Source organism: Zeus faber (genome assembly GCF_960531495.2).
Source record: "Zeus faber genome assembly, chromosome: 3".
Classification (NCBI taxonomy): domain Eukaryota; kingdom Metazoa; phylum Chordata; class Actinopteri; order Zeiformes; family Zeidae; genus Zeus; species Zeus faber.
The window spans coordinates 108,186-127,692 of record NC_137190.1 but is presented as its reverse complement, the minus strand read 5'-3'; the positions used below and the strand labels follow the sequence as shown (position 1 = coordinate 127,692).

Below are 19,507 nucleotides of genomic sequence, written 5' to 3'. Positions count from 1 at the left end.
CTGTCTTGTTTTTGTCACCTCATACACAATGTGCAACTACAACATTTCTGTAATTTCAAGGTCACGCAAAAAGCCTCGGTATAACAAACGCCGATGCAATCTGGGTCACCTCAGGTCTCTGCCGCAAACATCATCTGCAAAGACCTCCTTCTCTGTTGGCTTGTAGAACTTTCGATCTGCAGTTAACAAGGCCGACTTTATTTCTGGTTATGCTAACCACCTCTCCTTGGACCTCCTTGCTCTTACTGAGACGTGGATTAAACCTGAAAATAGTGCAACCCCGGCTGCGCTTTCCACAAAGTACTCATTCTCCCACACCTACTGACCATCTGGTCGTGGTGGTGGGACTGGCCTGCTAATTTCCAACACATGGAAATTTAATCCTCGGCAGTCTTTAAATAACTTTGTCTCCTTTGAATATCATGCCATCTTGGTGACTGCTCCGGTAAAAGCCTATGTGGTCGTCATCTACCGTCCACCAGGACAACTAGGTGACTTCCTACATGAGCTTGACAACCTGCTGTCAACAATTCCTGAGCATGAGTGTCCCATTCCATTCCACTTGAGCAGTGCGAGCTCTGTTGACTTCCTGTCTTTGGTTCGCTCATTCGACCTAAGACAGGTCCCGACTCCACCGACTCACGAGGCTGGCAAAGAGCTTGATCTCATTTTTGCTCTGAGCTGCACCACAGACAACCTAATGGTCACCCCTCTCCATCTCTCAGACAACTACTTCATCCGCTTCAATGTTCAGCTTCCAGAACAACCCTCTACGTCCCCACCCACGGTTTCCATCCGCCGCAATCTCAAGGCTCATTGTTCCCTGGTTTTACCCCTCTCGCTGAGAGTGAGGTATCTAAACTTCTAACATGTAGCCGTACTACTACCTGTCCGCTAGATCCAATCTAACCTCCTTCAAGCCATATCACCGACTGTCACCCCCGCAATCAAACATTTGATTCATTCTTCCCTCACTTCTGGCACATTCCCCTCTGCTTTCTAAGTGGCTAGGGTAGCACCACTGCTCAAAAAACCTTCACTCGATCCCACTCGAGTGGAAGACTATCGGCCAGTCTCACTCCTCCCATTCGTTTCCAAAACCAATGAGAAGGCGGTCTCGAGACAGGTTACAGAATTCCTGTCAAGAAACAACCTTTTTGATCCACTTCAATCTCGCTTCAAAAGCGGACACTCCACTGAAACAGCCCTGTTGTCTGTGACAGAGGCCTTAAAAACTGCTAGAACTGCTGCCCAATCCTCGGTTCTCATTCTGCTTGACTTATCAGCTGCTTTTGACACTGTCAATCACAGCATTCTCCTGTCCATACTCTCAAGTATGGGCATCTCTGGCAGTGCACTTTCCTGGTTCGAATATTACCTCACTGGGCGTTCCTTCAGTGTGACATGGCAAGGCCAGTTGTCTGTGCCTCACCACCTCACCACAGGGGTGCCCCAAGGCTCTGTGCTGGAACCTCTCCTCTTTGCCATATACACCACCTCGCCGGGCCTGATCATCCGCTCGCGTGGTTTTTCATATCACTGCTATGCGGATGATACTCAACTCTATCGGTCTTTCCTGCCTGATGACCCCACTGTCTTGACGCGGATCTCGGATTGCCTCGCTGACATATCCACGTGGATGAAGGATACCATCTTCAACTAAACCTGGCAAAAACGGAACTGTCGGTCTTCCCGGCCAAACAAGGTATTTATCACAACACTGATATCAAAATTGACTCTTCATCTCTTGCTCCTACTAAAGTTGCAAGGAATCTAGGTGTCATTATCTATGACCAACTGACATTCTCTGACCATGTTGCCGCCGTCTCTCGGTCGTGCCGCTTCGCACTATTCAACATCCGAAAAGTCAGGCCATACCTGACCCAATATGCCACTCAAGTGCTGGTACAAACCTTGGTGATTTCCCGCCTCAACTACTGCAAAGCTCTCTTAACAGTTTTGCTGGCTTGTACGGTGAAGCCACTGGAGATGATATAGAATGCGGCGGTGCGACTGGTGCTCAACCAGCCAAAGAGGGCACACATTACTCCGCTGCTTATCGAGCTCCACTGGTTACGTGTAGCCGCTCGCATTAAGTTCAAGTCTCTGATGCTTGCCTACAGAGTGATTGTTGGGAATGCTCCCACTTACTTAAATGCCCTTGTAAGAGCACATGTTACCTCCCGGATGCTGCGTTCGTCAAATGAGCGTCGCCTGGCTCTGCTGGCTGCACAACCACGGCAATCCAGGCTGTTCTCATTTGTAGTTCCACGTTGGTGGAACGAGCTGCCAAAAACCACCAGAGCGGGGGCCTCCCTCTCGGTCTTTAAGAAGCACTTGAAGACCCAGCTCTTCAGAGAGCACCTCCTCTCCTAACTTACAATTACTTAGCAGTACTTAGCAGTATTTATTTATTGTTACACTAATGTTTCTGTTGCAATGTAGCTTGAATGTTATTCTCCCTTGTAAGTCGCTTTGGATAAAAGCGTCTAAATGACTAAATGTAACCGGTAAGAATTTCAGCTGCTGTGTTCTGAACAAGTTGGAGGCGAGAGAGTGACCTTTGGTTGATGCCAGAAAGGAGGGATTTACAGTTGTCTAGTCGTGAGAAAATTAGGACGTGGATTACTTTTTCCAGGTCGCTGTGTGATAGTATTGGTTTGATTCTTGAAATGGTTGTCTGTTGAAGGAAGCAGTACTTTACATTTTTAATGTGTTGTTCAAAGTTAAGGTCAGAGTCAAACAGTACTCCCAATTTTCTGGCAACAGACACAATATTTTTGTGCCAAAGCCACTCTCATTATGACTGGTAGAATTTGGTGGAGTGAACAGTATGATTTCTGATTTTGAATTATTATGTTGAAGAAATTTCTGTGCCATCCAACAGCAAAATTGGCCGTAAAATGGAACCTTGTGGTACACCAAAGGAAATTTGAGCTGGAGAGGATAAGTTGTTACATATGGAGACTGTGAAGGTTCTTTCTAAAAGGTAGGAATACAACCAGCCAAGTAAAGTGTCCTTGATCCCAACCCAGGTGTTAAGACGGTCAATTAAAATGGCGTGATCTACAGTGTCAAAGACTGCACTTAGATCTAAGAGAATTCAAATTGCACTATTCCCCCTATCGGCTGCTAAATGGATATTGTTGGTTACTTTGAGGAGGGCAGTGTCTGTGCTATGTAAAGCTCTAAAACCAGACTGGAATTTCTCAAAGATGTTATTATGACACAGAAAAGCCAAATATGGGTTAATGCCACTTTCTCTAAAACCTTTTCATTGTAAAGAACAGAGGAATCATGGTTTTGTTTCTTTAAAAGAGGATGGACCACAGAATGTTTAAAAGCAGAAGAAAAAATGCCTTTTTCCAGTAAGCTATATATAATAGATAAAAAAGTGGGTCTAATTGTGTCAATCACCTCTTTAAGAAATGTGGTGGGGATCATATCAAGGCTGTACATGGTTGATTTCATGTGAGATAGTTTCATGTGAAACAGTTTCAAAATTGTTAGAATAACTGTCAATGACCGTAGTATCATGTATAGTCTGGTCAGGGGGTGTAATTCCCTATTTTATATTCTCAGCTTTTTTCGCAAAAAAGTTTAAAAACTCCTCACACATCTCTGGTGCCACCTGATTAAGATGGCAGGGGGAGGGGGTAATGATGAAGTCTATTCCCTTGAATACAATTCGGGGGTTGGAATCATTTGCAACAATCAGGTTAGAGAAGAAAGCTGCTCTTGCTTCTTGAACGGCCCTTTAATAATTGTGGACTTAGTTTCTGCATAGCGTCTTTTCGGATCTCATAAATTATGTTTAAGCTGCTCTTCTTCAATTTCCGTTCCTTTCTCCGCCATCAGCGATCCCCAACCTATGGGCCGCTGCCCACTGGTGGGCCGAGAGGGTATTGCAAGTGGGCTGCCAAATCATAGGCAAAACAGATTTTATTGAAGAAATAAAAAAAATATATATTAATTACAGAAACGTTTTTAAATGTAAAAAAATAATAATTTCGTGGTATTTTTTCTTTAAACCCTTCAAAAATGCATCATTACTGATAGAAAGGAACTTATGTTAGGACGTACTATAGAAAGGAACTTATGTTAGGACATACTATAAGTCCAAGCCGGACCACAAACAACTTGCACCTGTACATTTTTGAACTTGCGTTGATAATCAAAATGGATGGTTGGCTAGCATCAGGCACACTGAAAAGTAAAAGGCAGACAGGTGGGACAGTCCCTGTCAAACAAAAAAGAAAGGTTCAGAGAAAGTATAGCACTGAATATTTATCATTGGGATTTTTTTGGACAGGCACAGAAGACAAACCGTGACCGCTGTGCTTGGTCTGTTCTGAGATTTTATCAAACGAAGCTCTGAAGCCATGTAAACTGCATCGTCACCTCCACACAAAACATCAACAGGACATGTCCAAGACGCTTGAATTTTTCCATAATAAACTCAAGGAGTATATACATACATACATATATACACATACACACACACACACATACATATATATATATATATATATATATATATATATATATATATATATATATATATATATATATATATATATATATATATATATATATATATATACACACTCACACACACATATACATATATATATATATATATATATATATATATGTGTGTGTATGTTTACACACACACTGCTGTTATCTATAGAAAGGAAATTTGAACATCTTGGTTTTATGCTTAATTCCATGAACCCGGTGATAATTTAAATAATTTATAGACCAGAATTTGTTGAGTTTTCATCTAATGTCAAATTAATACTTTTATTACTGATCTTATGGATGTTCTTGACTCTTATAACCTCACTCAAGCGGTACGAGAACCTACACATTCTAAGGGCCACACCCTTGACTTAGTACTGTATGGTGGTCTCAGCCCTGAAAACATTGAGACAAAGAATGTCTGCATATCCCTTCACGAAGCGGTTTTATTCAGTGTGGTCTTATCCCAATTTTTTATCACTCACAACAATCCTGTCCATGGCTCTGCTTTTCACTATATATCAGCGTTTTTTGAGCTTTTCAAAGCTGCTGCTTCGCCTTTAATCCAGATTTTAACACAGAGGAGCTCGTCTCCCATTTTAATGACATGTGTCTGACTGTCCTGGATCCTGTCGCCCCATACAAAAGCACACATATACATACATACATACATACATACATACATACATACATACATACATACACATACACATATATACACAAATACACACACATATATATATATATATATATATATACACAAATACACACACACATATATATATATATATATATATGATGTGTGTATATAGTTACGAACACACTAACTGACGTGTGTATATACGTATGAAAACACTAACTGTTGTGTGGTCCATCTAGTGTTTTTCTCTCCGTAGAGGGTCAATTCCCCTTGTGTCAGTAAATCATCTTCTGTCCTGTAAAATGTCAGAAAAGTGTGCAAAGTGACTTCTACAACCTGCGTGTTTTGTCTGGCTGACAGAAAACCCCAAATATATCATTTATGATGATTTAAGATAAGAGAAAAGGAGCTAATTCTCAGATTTGTGAACCTGATTTTACCTATATAAACTTCATAAATGACTTAAGTCTCATATGACTAAAATGTATGGGGAAGAAAGAGACAATGCTGCTAAATATCATTATTATTTACTTTGCTTACCAACTATTCCAGCCACATAGCTATCCATTCATGAAATGGCACAGTTTAGGATCCTCCTCGTCCAGGGAATATGCAGCAACATTAATGGATTATAAGAGTGGAATTTAACACTTTAAGAAACGCTTCATTCAAGACATGTCTGAAATGCTATCGTGCATGCGTCAGAAATAACACATTTAGATAGTATTCATAATTTATGGACGAGCAATACCCGAGCACTGTTTTTTTTAAATTTAAATATAATTGTATTGTTTTTTTTTTTATTATTTATTGTACCCGGACCAGGAGTAATGGTCTACCTTAGTTGACCACCGTGGCACAGTGCCTCACAGCAAGAAGGTCCTGGGTTCAATTCCCGCCTGGGGCGCTGTTGGCACTGTTCTCCAGCGGGTTATCTCCCAAATTGGAGCCTTTTTGTGTGGAGTTTGCATGTTCCCTGTGCTCACATGGGGTTTCCTCCACCTCACGTCAGTAAGGACCCCCACCAAAAACATGCACACATCATCATCTGACAAGCGATGGACACTCATCACCAGGTCCCCGGGCGCGTCCACGAATGCTGCCCACTGCTCCTGGCTGTGCCCCCGGAGGAAGGACAAGCCAGAATGGTTAAACGCAGAGGCCTCATTTCACCGGCCACCGTCTGTGTGTGTGTGTGTGTGTGTGCATGCATGTGTTGTAGTGTGGTGTGCTGTGTGACGATTAAAGATTGTTCTTCTGTTCTTCTTCTTGTTCTAGTAGCAGGCCAAAAAATGTACAGTACTTCATTTTTGTTCAATTTAAGATATTATTTAGAGCTTGTTTGTTTATTTAAATATTTTTGGTTTAACTGCACTTTAGAAGTACAAATTTGTAAAGTCAAACCTTTGCTCTTATAATATCACTGTTTGTATTACAGTAGCCTAGAGTATCCATCCATTATGCTAATAAGTGCCCCCACATATAAGCATAAGGGCTGGTGTGTATGTGTGTCCATGTTGGGGGGGTGATGGAGTATCCACAGGCTGGTTGTGGTGAGCTGGTCTGGGTAAAAAAAAGTATGTGTATACAGTGTATACACACACACGAACACACACATTATATATACAGATATCAGTATATATACTGAAATATATATATATATATATATATATATATATATATATATATACACACACACACACACACTTCCAGTACACAGAGTACACCCTACCTTGTTGGCTGTTGAGTCACTTCAGTCCATGGCATTTTTTTTTCTCCATCAGGTATCCTGTGTGTACTTCTACACCGCTGTACCTGTACCCTCTCTCTCCTGTGTACCTGTACCCTCTCTCTCCTGTGTACCTGTACCCTCTCTCTCCTGTGTACTTGTACCCTCTTTCTCCTGTATACTTGTACTCTCTCCCTCCCGTGTACTTGTACCCTCTCCTCATTAAGGTCCAGCTCTGTATTCCCTCCATCCAAGCTTTAGCTCCATTAGACTGGGATCATCTGCAGCTTAGAGTAGTTCAACCTGTACATGTAAATGGTCAGTAATCAGTAAAATACAATGGTCACCAGCCGATCAGATGAATCGATCCGTTCAGTCGCTGCTAATCCCATGGCAGCAGCATGCTAATGTGAGTTAGCCTAGCAGGAGAGACGCAGACGCCATGTTTGATTGAGTCCAGACCGGTTTAAAAGCTGCGTTTGTTCCGCGCGGTGCGTTTAGCTGCTAGTTTGTTAGTGCATTCGGTGCTGTTTCCGTGGAAACGAGCTAGATCCATTCTGATTGGTTACCGCTCGACGGCGCCGACTCTGGGCTCGTAACCGGAAGTGTGCGAACACCGTTCCAGAACCAGCTTTAAAATGCGGTTTGAGCAAAGAAGCCAGTGAAACTGACCTGTGAGCAGCTCATATTTCAGCAAGAACGCCGCACCACTTTAATACTTTAATACTTCTTCCGCTCCTGTGGTTTTATGAATCCATCGACAGGATCGGGGTGTTGTTTCTGACATGTTTGTTGTAAAAAAAAAGGGTGAGTGTTAAGTGTGAAAATATTTTAATATAAAAATACTAAGAAAAAAAGATTGAAGCGAAGACTGGTGGGGTTGTCGCCTGGGTGTGACGTCACTATCTTTAACGCTACAGTCACAGGACCTCGGAAATCGGTGTTCCAGTCGGTAGCCGCAAGATAAATGGGTTGCCTCTCAATCAGAATCTGATCTGTTATACACGCGACCAAACACCACAGGTTACTTTAGATCCAAGTTAGACGTGTATTCCAAAAAGACCCTGTCAAGGGAACTTTGTGCCTGGCTGTGACGTCACTCTGGTATTAGGGGTCTAACCCGTGGGGATGGAACAATTTTGTTATTGTTCGGATTTTTATTATTATTCTTCTTGGCACTTTTCGTTCTCAAAGTGTCTCAAAGGTCTCATTAGAACCGGGACTTCTCAGACATCATCAGATGTCATAATTTCGTCCAAATTGATCCACATACAGAGCAGGAATTAGTGGAAAAACTACTAAATTTCACCTGAAGTAGCCAAACATTCGTGCTTCACCTACACATCAAGGTTGTAAAAGTTGCCGTCGGGTGGTGGAGCAAGACACTTTGTGACACCATCATCCAATTCATTATAGAAGAAGAAGAATTTGGCACATGACACACCACACATGCATATATATATATAAACACACACCCGGACACCTAGTACCAGATGTCCATTGCTGGTCAGACGATGGTGGTGTGTGCATGTTTTTGGTGGGGGTCCTTACTGATGTTAGATGGAGGAAACCCCATGTGAGCACAGGGAGAACATGCAAACTCCACACAGAAAGGCTCCTATTGGGAGATAACCCAATCGAACCCAGGACCTTCTTGCTGTCCAATGCACTGCGCCACTGTGCCACAGTAAAAAATAAATGTGCAAGGTGTGGCTATGAACATCCATTCACATTGTGCGAGCTGCATAGTGTAGACTCCATCACACTGTGTGTGTGTGTGTGTGTGTGTGTGTGTGTGTGTGTGTGTGTGTGTCGTCTGAGCTGTTTGACATGGGCGGAGCATTTGGTTTGATAATTAATATTTTTTCCCTTTTTGTCAATATAAACTCATTGTGTTCCATCGAACCTGGTGCCATGTTTGTATTTTGCAGCATTGGATCTAGTTGTAACACAAAGTGTAGGAGTGGAAAACAGTCCAAAACATATTCCCTGTTTGTGACCTCACACATGGAGTTCGCTTGCAGCTCCAGAGCAGTGCCAGCTATTAAGTACTTGATTTGGTGAGAAATGAGAAGCTTGTTGTGTTTGAGAGAATGGACTCAGAGATAGGGTTGCCAACCTATTAGGCGGGATGACCCTTATATTGGGCTGAAATGGACTGTCTCATATGGGACCTCCCTTGCCGCGTATTGCATGTACTCTACCACATTACAGATGTTTAGGAGCAATTCCGAAAGTTCAAAATGAAGACGCTTGAGCGGAAACAGGACAGCTTAAAGTGTCAAAGTGTGTGTTAAAGTGTCAGCATAAAGGTCCAAGCAGCAAAAAGACTTTGTCAAGTTCTATGACAAAATGTCATTGCGTACATTCACAAGTGGTGGATTTCTGATAATTTCTCACCAGAAAATGGTTAAAGTCAAAGCGATCAGCCTCCAAGAGGAGCTCTCCTTAATAGACCTGGAGTAGGTGGTGTCTGCCTCCATGAGGAGCTCTCCTTCACGGACCTGGAAGAGGTGGTGTCAGCCTCCATGAGGAGCTCTCCTTCACGGACCTGGAGCAGGTGGTGCCCTCCTCTCTCGTGTTCCCTTCCTCTCACTCTGCCATCCATTCTCGTTGCCGTTACAGCGAGCGTGTCTATTTTTAATCAACGTATTTTTTGCATAATGTCATTCCATACCCCCTGCCCCCAGCACACCCATCTCTCCATCCTCCTGTTTTCTGTCTGTTGTTTTACATTACATTACATTACATTTAGCAGACGCTTTTATCCAAAGCGACTTACAATTATTCAAACACCGACGGACGCAGCCATCAGGAGCAATTAGGGGTTAAGTGTCTTGCTCAAGGACACTACAGCATGCTAGCAGGAGGAGCCTGGGATCCAACCAGCAACCTTTAGATTACTAGACGACCAGCTCTACCCCCTGAGCTACCATCCCATGTCTACCATGTCTCTGTGTTTTTTGACAGGGGGAGGACGGTTTAGGTTATAATTAGGTTATGACTGTGCCTCATATGACATGTTATATAATATATATATATATATATTACATCATATATATATATATATATATATATATATATATTACATCATATATATATATTACATCCTATCAGTTTAAATCATATTTAATGTGTTTAAGATAAGATAAGATAAGATAAACCTTTATTAGTCCCACAACGGGGAAATTTACATCGTTCCAGCAGCAAAAAGGGGACAGCAGAAAATAGAGAGCACAAATCATATTCAATTTAAATCATATTTGTATCAGTTTTAATCCTATTTAATGTGTTTAAATCATATTTCATATGTTTAAATCATTTTCATATCAGTTTAAATCATATTTAATGTGTTTATATCATATTCATATCAGTTTAAATCATATTTCATATGTTTATATCATATCCATATAAATTTAAATCCTATTTAAAGTGCTAGGGAGAAGCTTTAATAAACTTAATTTATTGTTACACCTCAATGACTTCTTGATTGAAAGTCTTTTAAAATTTAAGATCCATTCAACATTATTTTAGCATCCTTGCTTGTTTTTTAAAAGAATGCTAGCAAACCTTATTCAATCCAATTCAGCCTAGCTCAATGTAATCCAAATTAATTAAATATAATTTTATATGATCCAATTGAACATCATTTTACATAAGATCATATAATCCAAATATATTGTAATAATATCATCTAATTGGATCTAATTAGGTTGGATTATATGATGTAATCCGAGTCGTTATATTTTTCAGTTCTTCGTCTAAAGATTTCTTTCTTATTAATCTCGGGTTTGTAATCAGATTGAATCCCTTCACAGAATAAATGCAGTGAATGTGATGAATTCCATCTTATTATTATAGTTTTCGTATACATATTCACAGTTTAAGTTACAGGTGAAAGAGAAGTTCATCAAAAATAGATAAATTGAAGAAAGGAAGCAGAATCCCACAGTGAAGGATGGAAGACAAGCAGGAAATATGAATACTATGCATATTATAAACAAGTCATATCTGAAACATTTTGTACATTTAGATGTAAATATTCATAATTACACAAGAACATATGTTGTATATTTTGTGATTTTCTAATTGTTTGTTTATATATACCCCCCATCAATCCATGAAAAATAATTGATAAATTGTGTGTAATAAATATATTTTTCAAGAGATGATAAAATGGCCAAATGAAATATAAGAAAATGTGAACATTATATAGTTTCTTCAAAAGGCACCTTGATCTGTTTTCAAACATCTTGTAATCTGAGTTAATCTGTAATATGAGGGCCAGGTAAGGGGTTTTCAACCTCCAACCCTACATGGATTACTTCATGTGATCCTAAATATCTGATACTATCTGATAATGTACTATGTGATAAAATTATACTATCTAATAATATGATACAATATGGTATTGTGATACTATATGATAATATGATACTAACAGAAAATATTTTACTATCTGATAATATGATACTATATGTATCTATCTATCTATCAATATGTATATAATATGATATAATACTGATAATATATTACGATCTGAAATATGATACTATCTGATAATGTGATACTACCTGATAATATGATAATAGGATACTATCTGATAATATGATTCTATATGATAATATGATACTATCTGATAATATGATACTACCTGATTTAATGATACTATCTAATAATATGATACTATATGATAATATGATACTATATGATAATATGATATGATATGATACTATATGATAATATGATAATATGATACTATCTGATAATAAGATACTATGATATTATCTGATAATAGAATACTGTCTTCTAATATGATAATCTGATCTCTCATTATTTGGCAATCCAATAATATGATATTATATGATAATCTGTTTCTCTCTGATAATCTGACATCATCTAATAATATGATAATATATTATCTGATAATATGATATCTGCTAACATGATAATATGATACTATCTGGTAATATGATAATATGATACTATCTGGTAATATGATAATATGATACTATCTGACAACTTTATGCTATCTGATAATATGATACTATCTGATAATATCACAGTATCTAAGGTTTATCTTATCTTATCCCAATACAAGTATAGTATGATACTATTTGATAATATGATAATATCTGATATTAAGATAATCTGATATAATCAGATATAATCATATAAATCAGATAAAGTATGTGGATCAGATTGATCTGAGGTGATCAGCTTGATAGGTTTGATCACATTTACTCACCGGCTATGGATGAGACCAGAAATATACAAAATGACAAAAATGTTTTGGTGCATTTCTAGGATCCCTTAATTGAACAAACCTTTATGTCCAATTCAATAGAGCTGCTCCTAGTTTGACCATAGAAGATGAAGCTACTTCCGCAAGTTTACAAGCTACTTGACCAGTTCCTCGTTGTTGTTGTTGTTGTTGTTGTTGTTGTTGTTGTTGTTGTTGTTGTTGTTGTTGTTGAAGTGTGACTGTTCCCTCAGTGCTCGCGGCAGCAGCTTCTTCTTGACGAAGAGCTTCTGAAGGAACCTGTTGCTGAGTCCGTAGGGGAAGTAGCTGGAGATGAAGTACATGAGGCCCACGCCAGGGCCAGCGTAGTAGTGCCTCTGAGGCCGCATGGACAGCAGCGCCTGGACAATGGTGTCCACCACCGGGCTCAGGTCCTCGTTGGCGGTCCGGGCATGGTCCTGGAACAGCTCCCTGGTCTCCAACATGTAGTCCTCTCCATAGTCCTCCAGGAGACCCGGAGACAGGTTCTGCAGCAGCTGTTTGTACTGCTGCTCCCAGTAACCATGGTTACTGGATTGACCTAGACAAGACATGTAGATTTATTAATTATGATTGTAGATATGGTTTGATACAAACCATGTTGAGGTTTAAATAAATATAAAGAGATTTGATATTTTAATTAATTAACTACAGTTTATATGATTGTACCCCCATCTGGAAGGTTCTGCCATATTATTATATTACATATTTTATTATTACATAGTTATTACAAATTAGAGACCAGATTGGAAATCAAAACCAAGTGTAAAGGATAATTTGTCAGAGTTCTCTTGAAAGGTAATAATTAGTGAAGAAGTTTTGATCTAGATGAAGTTGTCAATGTGTTTGTACAGATGTTACTGGCGTCAGCGGCTTCAGAAGTGCCAGAAACGAAAGACTAGCTGTAGTGCATAGCAACCATCAGCAGGTGGCACACATGAGCAGTCCAGACAGACAGCTGTTGGCACTGATGTCACTTCCGCCTGTATATCCCCGCTCCCGAGAGCCAGCGCTGTCATCTGTCCGGTATGGAAACCATGAGCGAAAAGAAGGTGTTGAAATAACCTGTTGACACGTTATTAATCTGATGTTTTCAAATACTGTGTCCGTCTACCAGCGCAGCTTTTGTCCTGATCTATAATGGTGTGCGTATATCCTCTGAGGGAGTTTTGTGCCCTGTCTCCCTCTCCATGCGTAATGGAAACGATATTTGCTATTTCTTTTAGAAATAAAATCTATAACAAAGATATCTAGAGTAACTTATAAAATGGGTTTTAAGGACCTACTTAAAACAATCAACGGATTGGTCTGATCTATCATTTAAGTTGACACATTTATGGTTCTCTATTTTGTTATTCTATTTGCATTTCAATGATTTTGTATTATTTCATTATCATGTATTATTTCATTTTGTGTTTCTGTAAAAATTACTGCATACGTAAGAAAGTAAAAAGAAACACATTATATATCATATATATAACTAATTGTCAAGATTATCTTGAAAATGAGAGCGTAGTACTGAAAGTACTAGAAAGTAAAGTCAAGACGGCACTTCACAGAAATTGTTCATTATTATTATTTATTAGCAAAAGACACATTCTCATATTCACTACAAGTTACCTGCATGAAGAAAAGGTTTGGGAACATGGCCTGACTCAGCACCATCAACTCCTGTTCATGACAAACTCCTTCAGGTTTCCTGGCGCTCCCACTTCCCACAGATCCTTCCAGTTTGTATCATACCAAGCTCACAATTTTTCATCTGGTGTGACAACACAGAAGAGCAAGCACCCGGAGTGATCCACGCAGCCCTGGCTCATTTGGAGGACAGGGGCGTGGTCCTCCGGTCTCACCTCACATGTTCTATGGCCGCATGCTAATGAAAACCAGCGCTGTCAGCCATGATGATGGACAGGCTGAGGGAAAGCATCTTGTAGCGTTGTCCCCGAGTTCTCTGATGACATTTACCAGTTTGCCCCTCTCTCTCTCTCTCTCTCTCTCTCTCTCTCTCTCTCTCTCGTTCCCCCTCACTCTCTCTCTACCCACCCCCCCCTCTCTGCCCCCCCTCACTCTCTCTCTGGTTCCTCTCTCTCTCTCTCTTGTTCGCTCTCTTTCTCTCTCTCTTTCTCTCTCTCTTTCTCTCTCCCATTCTCTATCTTTCTCTCTCTCTCTGCCCCCCCCCTCTCTCTCTCTCTGCCCCCCCACTCTCTCTCTCTCTCTCACATGGCTGCCATCTCCCCTTGCAAGGCAACATTCTCAACCCGCGATGTGTATAATCGCCCCTTCTCTGCATCAAGTTCTCTTGTTCTGCGTGGAAGGCGCTCAGACAGCCCCTCCCTGCGTTGTGGTGCAGGACAGCTGTTATAATGGTAGGCTGCAATTTTAAATACAGATAAGTAAATGAGTCCTCAACAACAATATTCCTTTCCTCAAAATGGAATTGAATGAAATACAGTAACATAAATTAATATTGACAATTATGGTGTCTTACCTCTTTTTTGGCCACAAAACGCTTGGCTGGTTGTGTGCTGTGTGAGGGCGTGGCCGCAGGCCATTGAGCAGCAGTAGAAAAATCTGTAAATACAGATTTACTAAGTAATTTCAGCTGAAAAACTAAAACAAATGTACTATTGTAGTTGTTACTCACAAATACCAACAAAAGAAGCAATTCTGTTTGTTTATGGAACTCAGTGTGTTTTTACAAAATTTTCAATCAGAAAAATCTATTAAAAAAGAAAAAAATATTTAGATGATGGAACTTATAATATAATTGCTATAAACTTAAACTTATAATAAACTCGAGACATGGCTATTGGGGAGCGTGAGCCATTAATACATGTTCAAGTTAAAAATAAGTGTAATTGAAAAAATGAGGTAAAATGTTTAGATCGCAAAAATATCTTTATTCTTTTAAGCATGAAGTAAACATTCACAAAGTAAATAGTATTTGCTACAGGCACATAAGAGAACAGCCCCAGGGTCCCCCAACCCAGAAGTGCTGTCGTCAGTGGTAAGACAAACTGTTTATCGTCCCTAACGTCGTCTACAAGTCGGAATACTGACATTATCACGACATTAATTTTTTCTACCATACTAAAAATTATACTGGTATAATTGCCAGTAGATTTATGGCTTACAACTTTCGGTGCAAGTGGGAAAGGGGCTATACATACCGCTGTTTTTCTCACTGGGGACGTGTTTTCATGCGATGGAAAAAGGGGCTTGCGGGGCGCTGCAGGGCCTGCAGGGCCTACAGATTCCTTGTCATCCTGGAGCTCTTTCCATAGAATGTGGATGCTTCCAATCCTGACATAGCGAGGTTGCAAAGATACCGAAGATGTACGGAGCAGTGTGATTTTCTTTAGCACCGACAGGCGTATAAATAAACAGTAGGTACTTAGGGGGTGTGGCAGTGTGGATTTCAAATCCATTAACCTGTACGCCCATCTGTATCCCAGGACGTGACGTTGTCCTGCACATTCAGTACCACACGGTTAAGGTGAGAACACCAGAATGGCAAGGATCAACCAGCAAAGCAGTGAACTGATGAGAAGCCTGCTGTAGAAAGGCTGGTTGACAAGATATGTAGTTAATCAGCTCGCGAGCATGGGAGTCATTGCTTCTAGTCATTGCTTCTGCATCACCCCGAAAACCCTTCCTGCCAAGAGGAACCGGAAGCCATATGAACTGGCGCGGTATCATTATTATTGGTAGCAAAATAGGGTGGAGAGCTCTATGCACTGCAACATAAGAAAATACACGCAAATAGATAAAACACTAGCAGATTAAGAAAAGATCTTCACCAATATGACAACACATGCGCAGCACTAAGAAAACGCACTGCAAACCCATATGTGTCGAATGTGCTGTCTACCAAAACGCTTTGCAAATACGAAGAACACAACCAAATTGACGGAAAACACAAACACATTAATGGAAAACACAACTGCATTAATGGATTACAACCGCATTAAGGGAAAACACAACAGCATAAACACAAAACACAAACACATTAACGGAAAACACAACTGCATTAATGGAAAACAACCGCATTAAGGGAAAACTCAACAGCATAAACGGAAAACACAAACACATTAACAGAAAACACAACTGCATTAAGGGAAAACACAAACGCAAAAGCCACATTACAGAAGTGAGCCACACTGGATGCATTGATTTATCTGTGATGAAATATATTAAACAAAATTTTCTCGTGCCTGTATCTATAAATTAGAATTTATACAAGTAATAACCAGGAGCCGCAACTATCACAGACAAATCGTGCCAAGCAAGGCCACCGCATCCAAATTGTCCTTCTGCTTCCTCCATGCTATTAATAAAAAGAAAAAACAACTTTCATATCAATCTACAGTTTTTTATTCAAGCCATTTATGTGCATTATTCCAGAGAAAATTGCTACTACTGGCTCTGTGATAGTGTGGTGAAGTTTGTGTCTGTACTTGTAATGCGTTTTCTAAATGCCTCACATGTGTTGTCATATTGGTAAGATGTTTTCTTTATTTGCCTGTGTTTTGTCTATTTGCATGTGTTTTCGTAAGTTGCAGTGTGTTGAGCTCTCCGGGCCACCGTATCAAAATGACTTGATCCTGCCTTGGCTAAGCCCCTGATGTCCTTGCGTCCTACAGTAGCAACACCCCTGCTGATGGTGTTATTATCACAGTCAAGTCAAAAAACACTGCTTGCAATTTTACATATGTCCACTTGGCTGATTTTGACGGGTAAGATTGAATGCATCTCTTTTTATCCAGTCAGGTGGTGGAAACAATAGACTCCATCCTGAAAGCGGCCAACGAGCTATCAAGGAAAGTTCAATTGCTCCTTTAAACAAGTCACAATATAACCATCGGGTTGTGCACAGTGAGAAAGGCGATGGCTCGACTTGGCTGGAAATATGGCAAAACCTGGTAAATATCACAAACACAAAACAATATCACTATTGCCTTTGATTGATATCGATCATATTCTATGATTATAATTTCAAGCAATATTTTTGTTGAGAGGAAATGTTTTAAAGGGGGCTGGGGAAATTGAACTTTAATTTCCTATCGTGAATAAAGTCTTCTTACAGAATGACTCCAATGACCCCTGTGAAGAACATGGAGCTGTGTTTGGAGTGAGCGCAGGAATGGAAAGCGACTGGTAAAATATTTGACAATTTGTTGGATGAACTGATTGATGATGCTACAGGAAAAAAGGTGTCGCTGGCGTCAGGAAACCATGCATCAAACATCCAGTGAAGTTTCATGTCTGTAGTGGAATTTCATGCCAAGGGCCAGGACCACCGTTGATTTTTGAAGGTGGGTTGTAAATCTATAGAAATGTTGTTTGTTCTTCTTACTTTCCTCCTTCTTTGTTTTATCATCTCTCTTGTCTCTTTCGTTTTTTCTTTCTCTTCTCAAAACTCAAAAATTTCAAATGATGTTGCAACATGACTTTACTAAGTTACTGAATCTCATCTGCAGGTACAATGGATCGGCACTATTATGAGGTAGAGATTCTCAGAAACTGGCTGGACCGTTCATTTACGGGAATCTTTCTTCATGCCAATGCATCGCTCCTTCCAAGGTGCAGAACAGAGAGTAAACTAACAGTAGCTACATACAGTAACTGCACAATGTTTTATTTCTACTTTTTTTCCATTAATTTAGGCTACATTCACACTGCAGGCCTAGGTGACCAAGATCTGATTTTCTTTGGTCATCGGTGATTCTGTGTCAACAGCACACATCACATGGAATCTGATATTTTCAATTTGGTTTGGGACACTTTCATAGTGCTCCTTAATCAGATACAGGTTTGATTTTTTGCAGTGGGATCTCGGTCTGAACAATCAAATCGGAATTCATGCCGGTTTTATGTCATTCTACAGCTGGGGTTCCAAACTTTTTATTAGTACAGACCGGACCGCCGCGAATAAGATATTCACGATCCCTCACAGCTGCCTAATGGCGGGGAGGGCATCTTTTGAAACCACTGACATCTGTAATAGTGATGCTTGGTGCGGGAGGTTTGGTGCGGGAGGGTTTGGGTGTGGGAGACCTTAGTGTAGGATGGGCTTGGTGTGGGAGGCGCTTGATACCTACCTGTCTTGTAGGACGAGGGCAGGATGGTTGACACGGTGACGCCCCACGGCTGCAGCTCGTGGCGCAGCGTGTTGGTAAAAAGGTTCAACGCCGCTTTAGACGCTCCATAGGCTGCAAGGCAGGGGAAGGGCTGGTCCCCTGCACACATACACACACACAGTGCACATCAATCCATACACAGTGTGGTATGCATCAAGCACATACTGTATAGGGGGGTGGGGGGTGGTAGCTCAGGAGGTAGAGTTGGTGGTCTAGTAATCTAAAGGTTGCTGGTTCGATCCCAGGCTCCTCCTGCTAGCATGCTGTAGTGTCCTTGAGCAAGACACTTAACCTCTAATTGCTCCTGATGGCTGCGTCCATCGCTGTTTGAATAATTGTAAGTCACTTGGATAAAAGCGTCTGCTAAATGCAACGTAATGTATACGCTGATGTGCAGTCCGAACGTGGATTACTCCAAGTGTGAATGAAATGAAAAGTTTGGAAACAAAAACAAAAACATGATGTCAGGGGTTATCAATATCTGATCTTCCATTCCTTACTGATTTAATAAGGAAACATAATTGCTTTAAAAACCCATTCATCGCAACAACTCTTTCAGGCTGGTGGAGATTCCTCAAACTCAGTGGTCACACTCTATCTCCAAACAAATTCACCCCAATCTGGCACAACCCAGATTTTCTGGTTAAAAACAGACCAATAATCTTTAGGTCTTGGAAAAGACATGGAATTACTGATCTGGAACTCCAGTCACTTATATCATTCCCAACCTAAACCCAAAGGAATAATATTGGTGGCCACGGCTTCCATAACTCCATCATTTAATACTTGAATCTTCCTAAGTCGGGGCAATGTTGGGGTGTTTTGGGGCATGTGGCGGTCCTTCGGTTCTCACCGGGGCTCTGCGGTTGGGTGGGTGCACATCTAGGACAAAATTAGTCTGCAAGTGGAGTTCAAGTTCTCAACCTGCAATGCAACTCTTTATTAATTGATTCTTAAATCATCAAGAACTGCTGCAATTACTCTGTCCTGTTGATGACCGGTGGAATGACAAGAGCACAGTTTTTGGTTATAGAGAACCACCACCAACCCCCTCTTTGGAGAACTATTTATCATGTTTGGGTCTTTAAACAACTGATCACTACTCCAAGAGGGGCGCATCACCATGGGTGAGACAAACTAAACATAGAAACAAACAACATTTACACAAAAACATAAACATTGGATAACAA

General features: G+C 40.4%; 2 protein-coding genes across 4 annotated transcripts in view; both read right to left on the bottom strand.

Moving 5' to 3' along the window:
• The window catches only part of zdhhc1 (zDHHC palmitoyltransferase 1), a 40,827-nt gene extending 33,737 nt beyond the window's left edge, over window positions 1–7,090 (bottom strand). For all 3 annotated transcript variants that reach the window (XR_013844080.1, XM_079998069.1, XM_079998070.1), the window contains exon 1: window positions 6,897–7,090. The gene's annotated coding sequence lies outside the window, so the exon portion shown is untranslated. The remainder of the gene's footprint in view (window positions 1–6,896) is intronic.
• A 3,160-nt stretch (window positions 7,091–10,250) lies between these two features.
• hsd11b2 (hydroxysteroid (11-beta) dehydrogenase 2) overlaps window positions 10,251–19,507 on the bottom strand; it is a 48,718-nt gene continuing 39,461 nt past the window's right edge. Inside the window, exons 4-5 of the mRNA XM_079997859.1 lie at window positions 18,279–18,416; window positions 10,251–12,715 (exon numbers count right to left, since the gene is read on the bottom strand). Of these exons, the coding sequence (XP_079853985.1) occupies window positions 12,294–12,715; window positions 18,279–18,416 (560 nt within the window). The 3' untranslated portion in view covers window positions 10,251–12,293. The remainder of the gene's footprint in view (window positions 12,716–18,278; window positions 18,417–19,507) is intronic.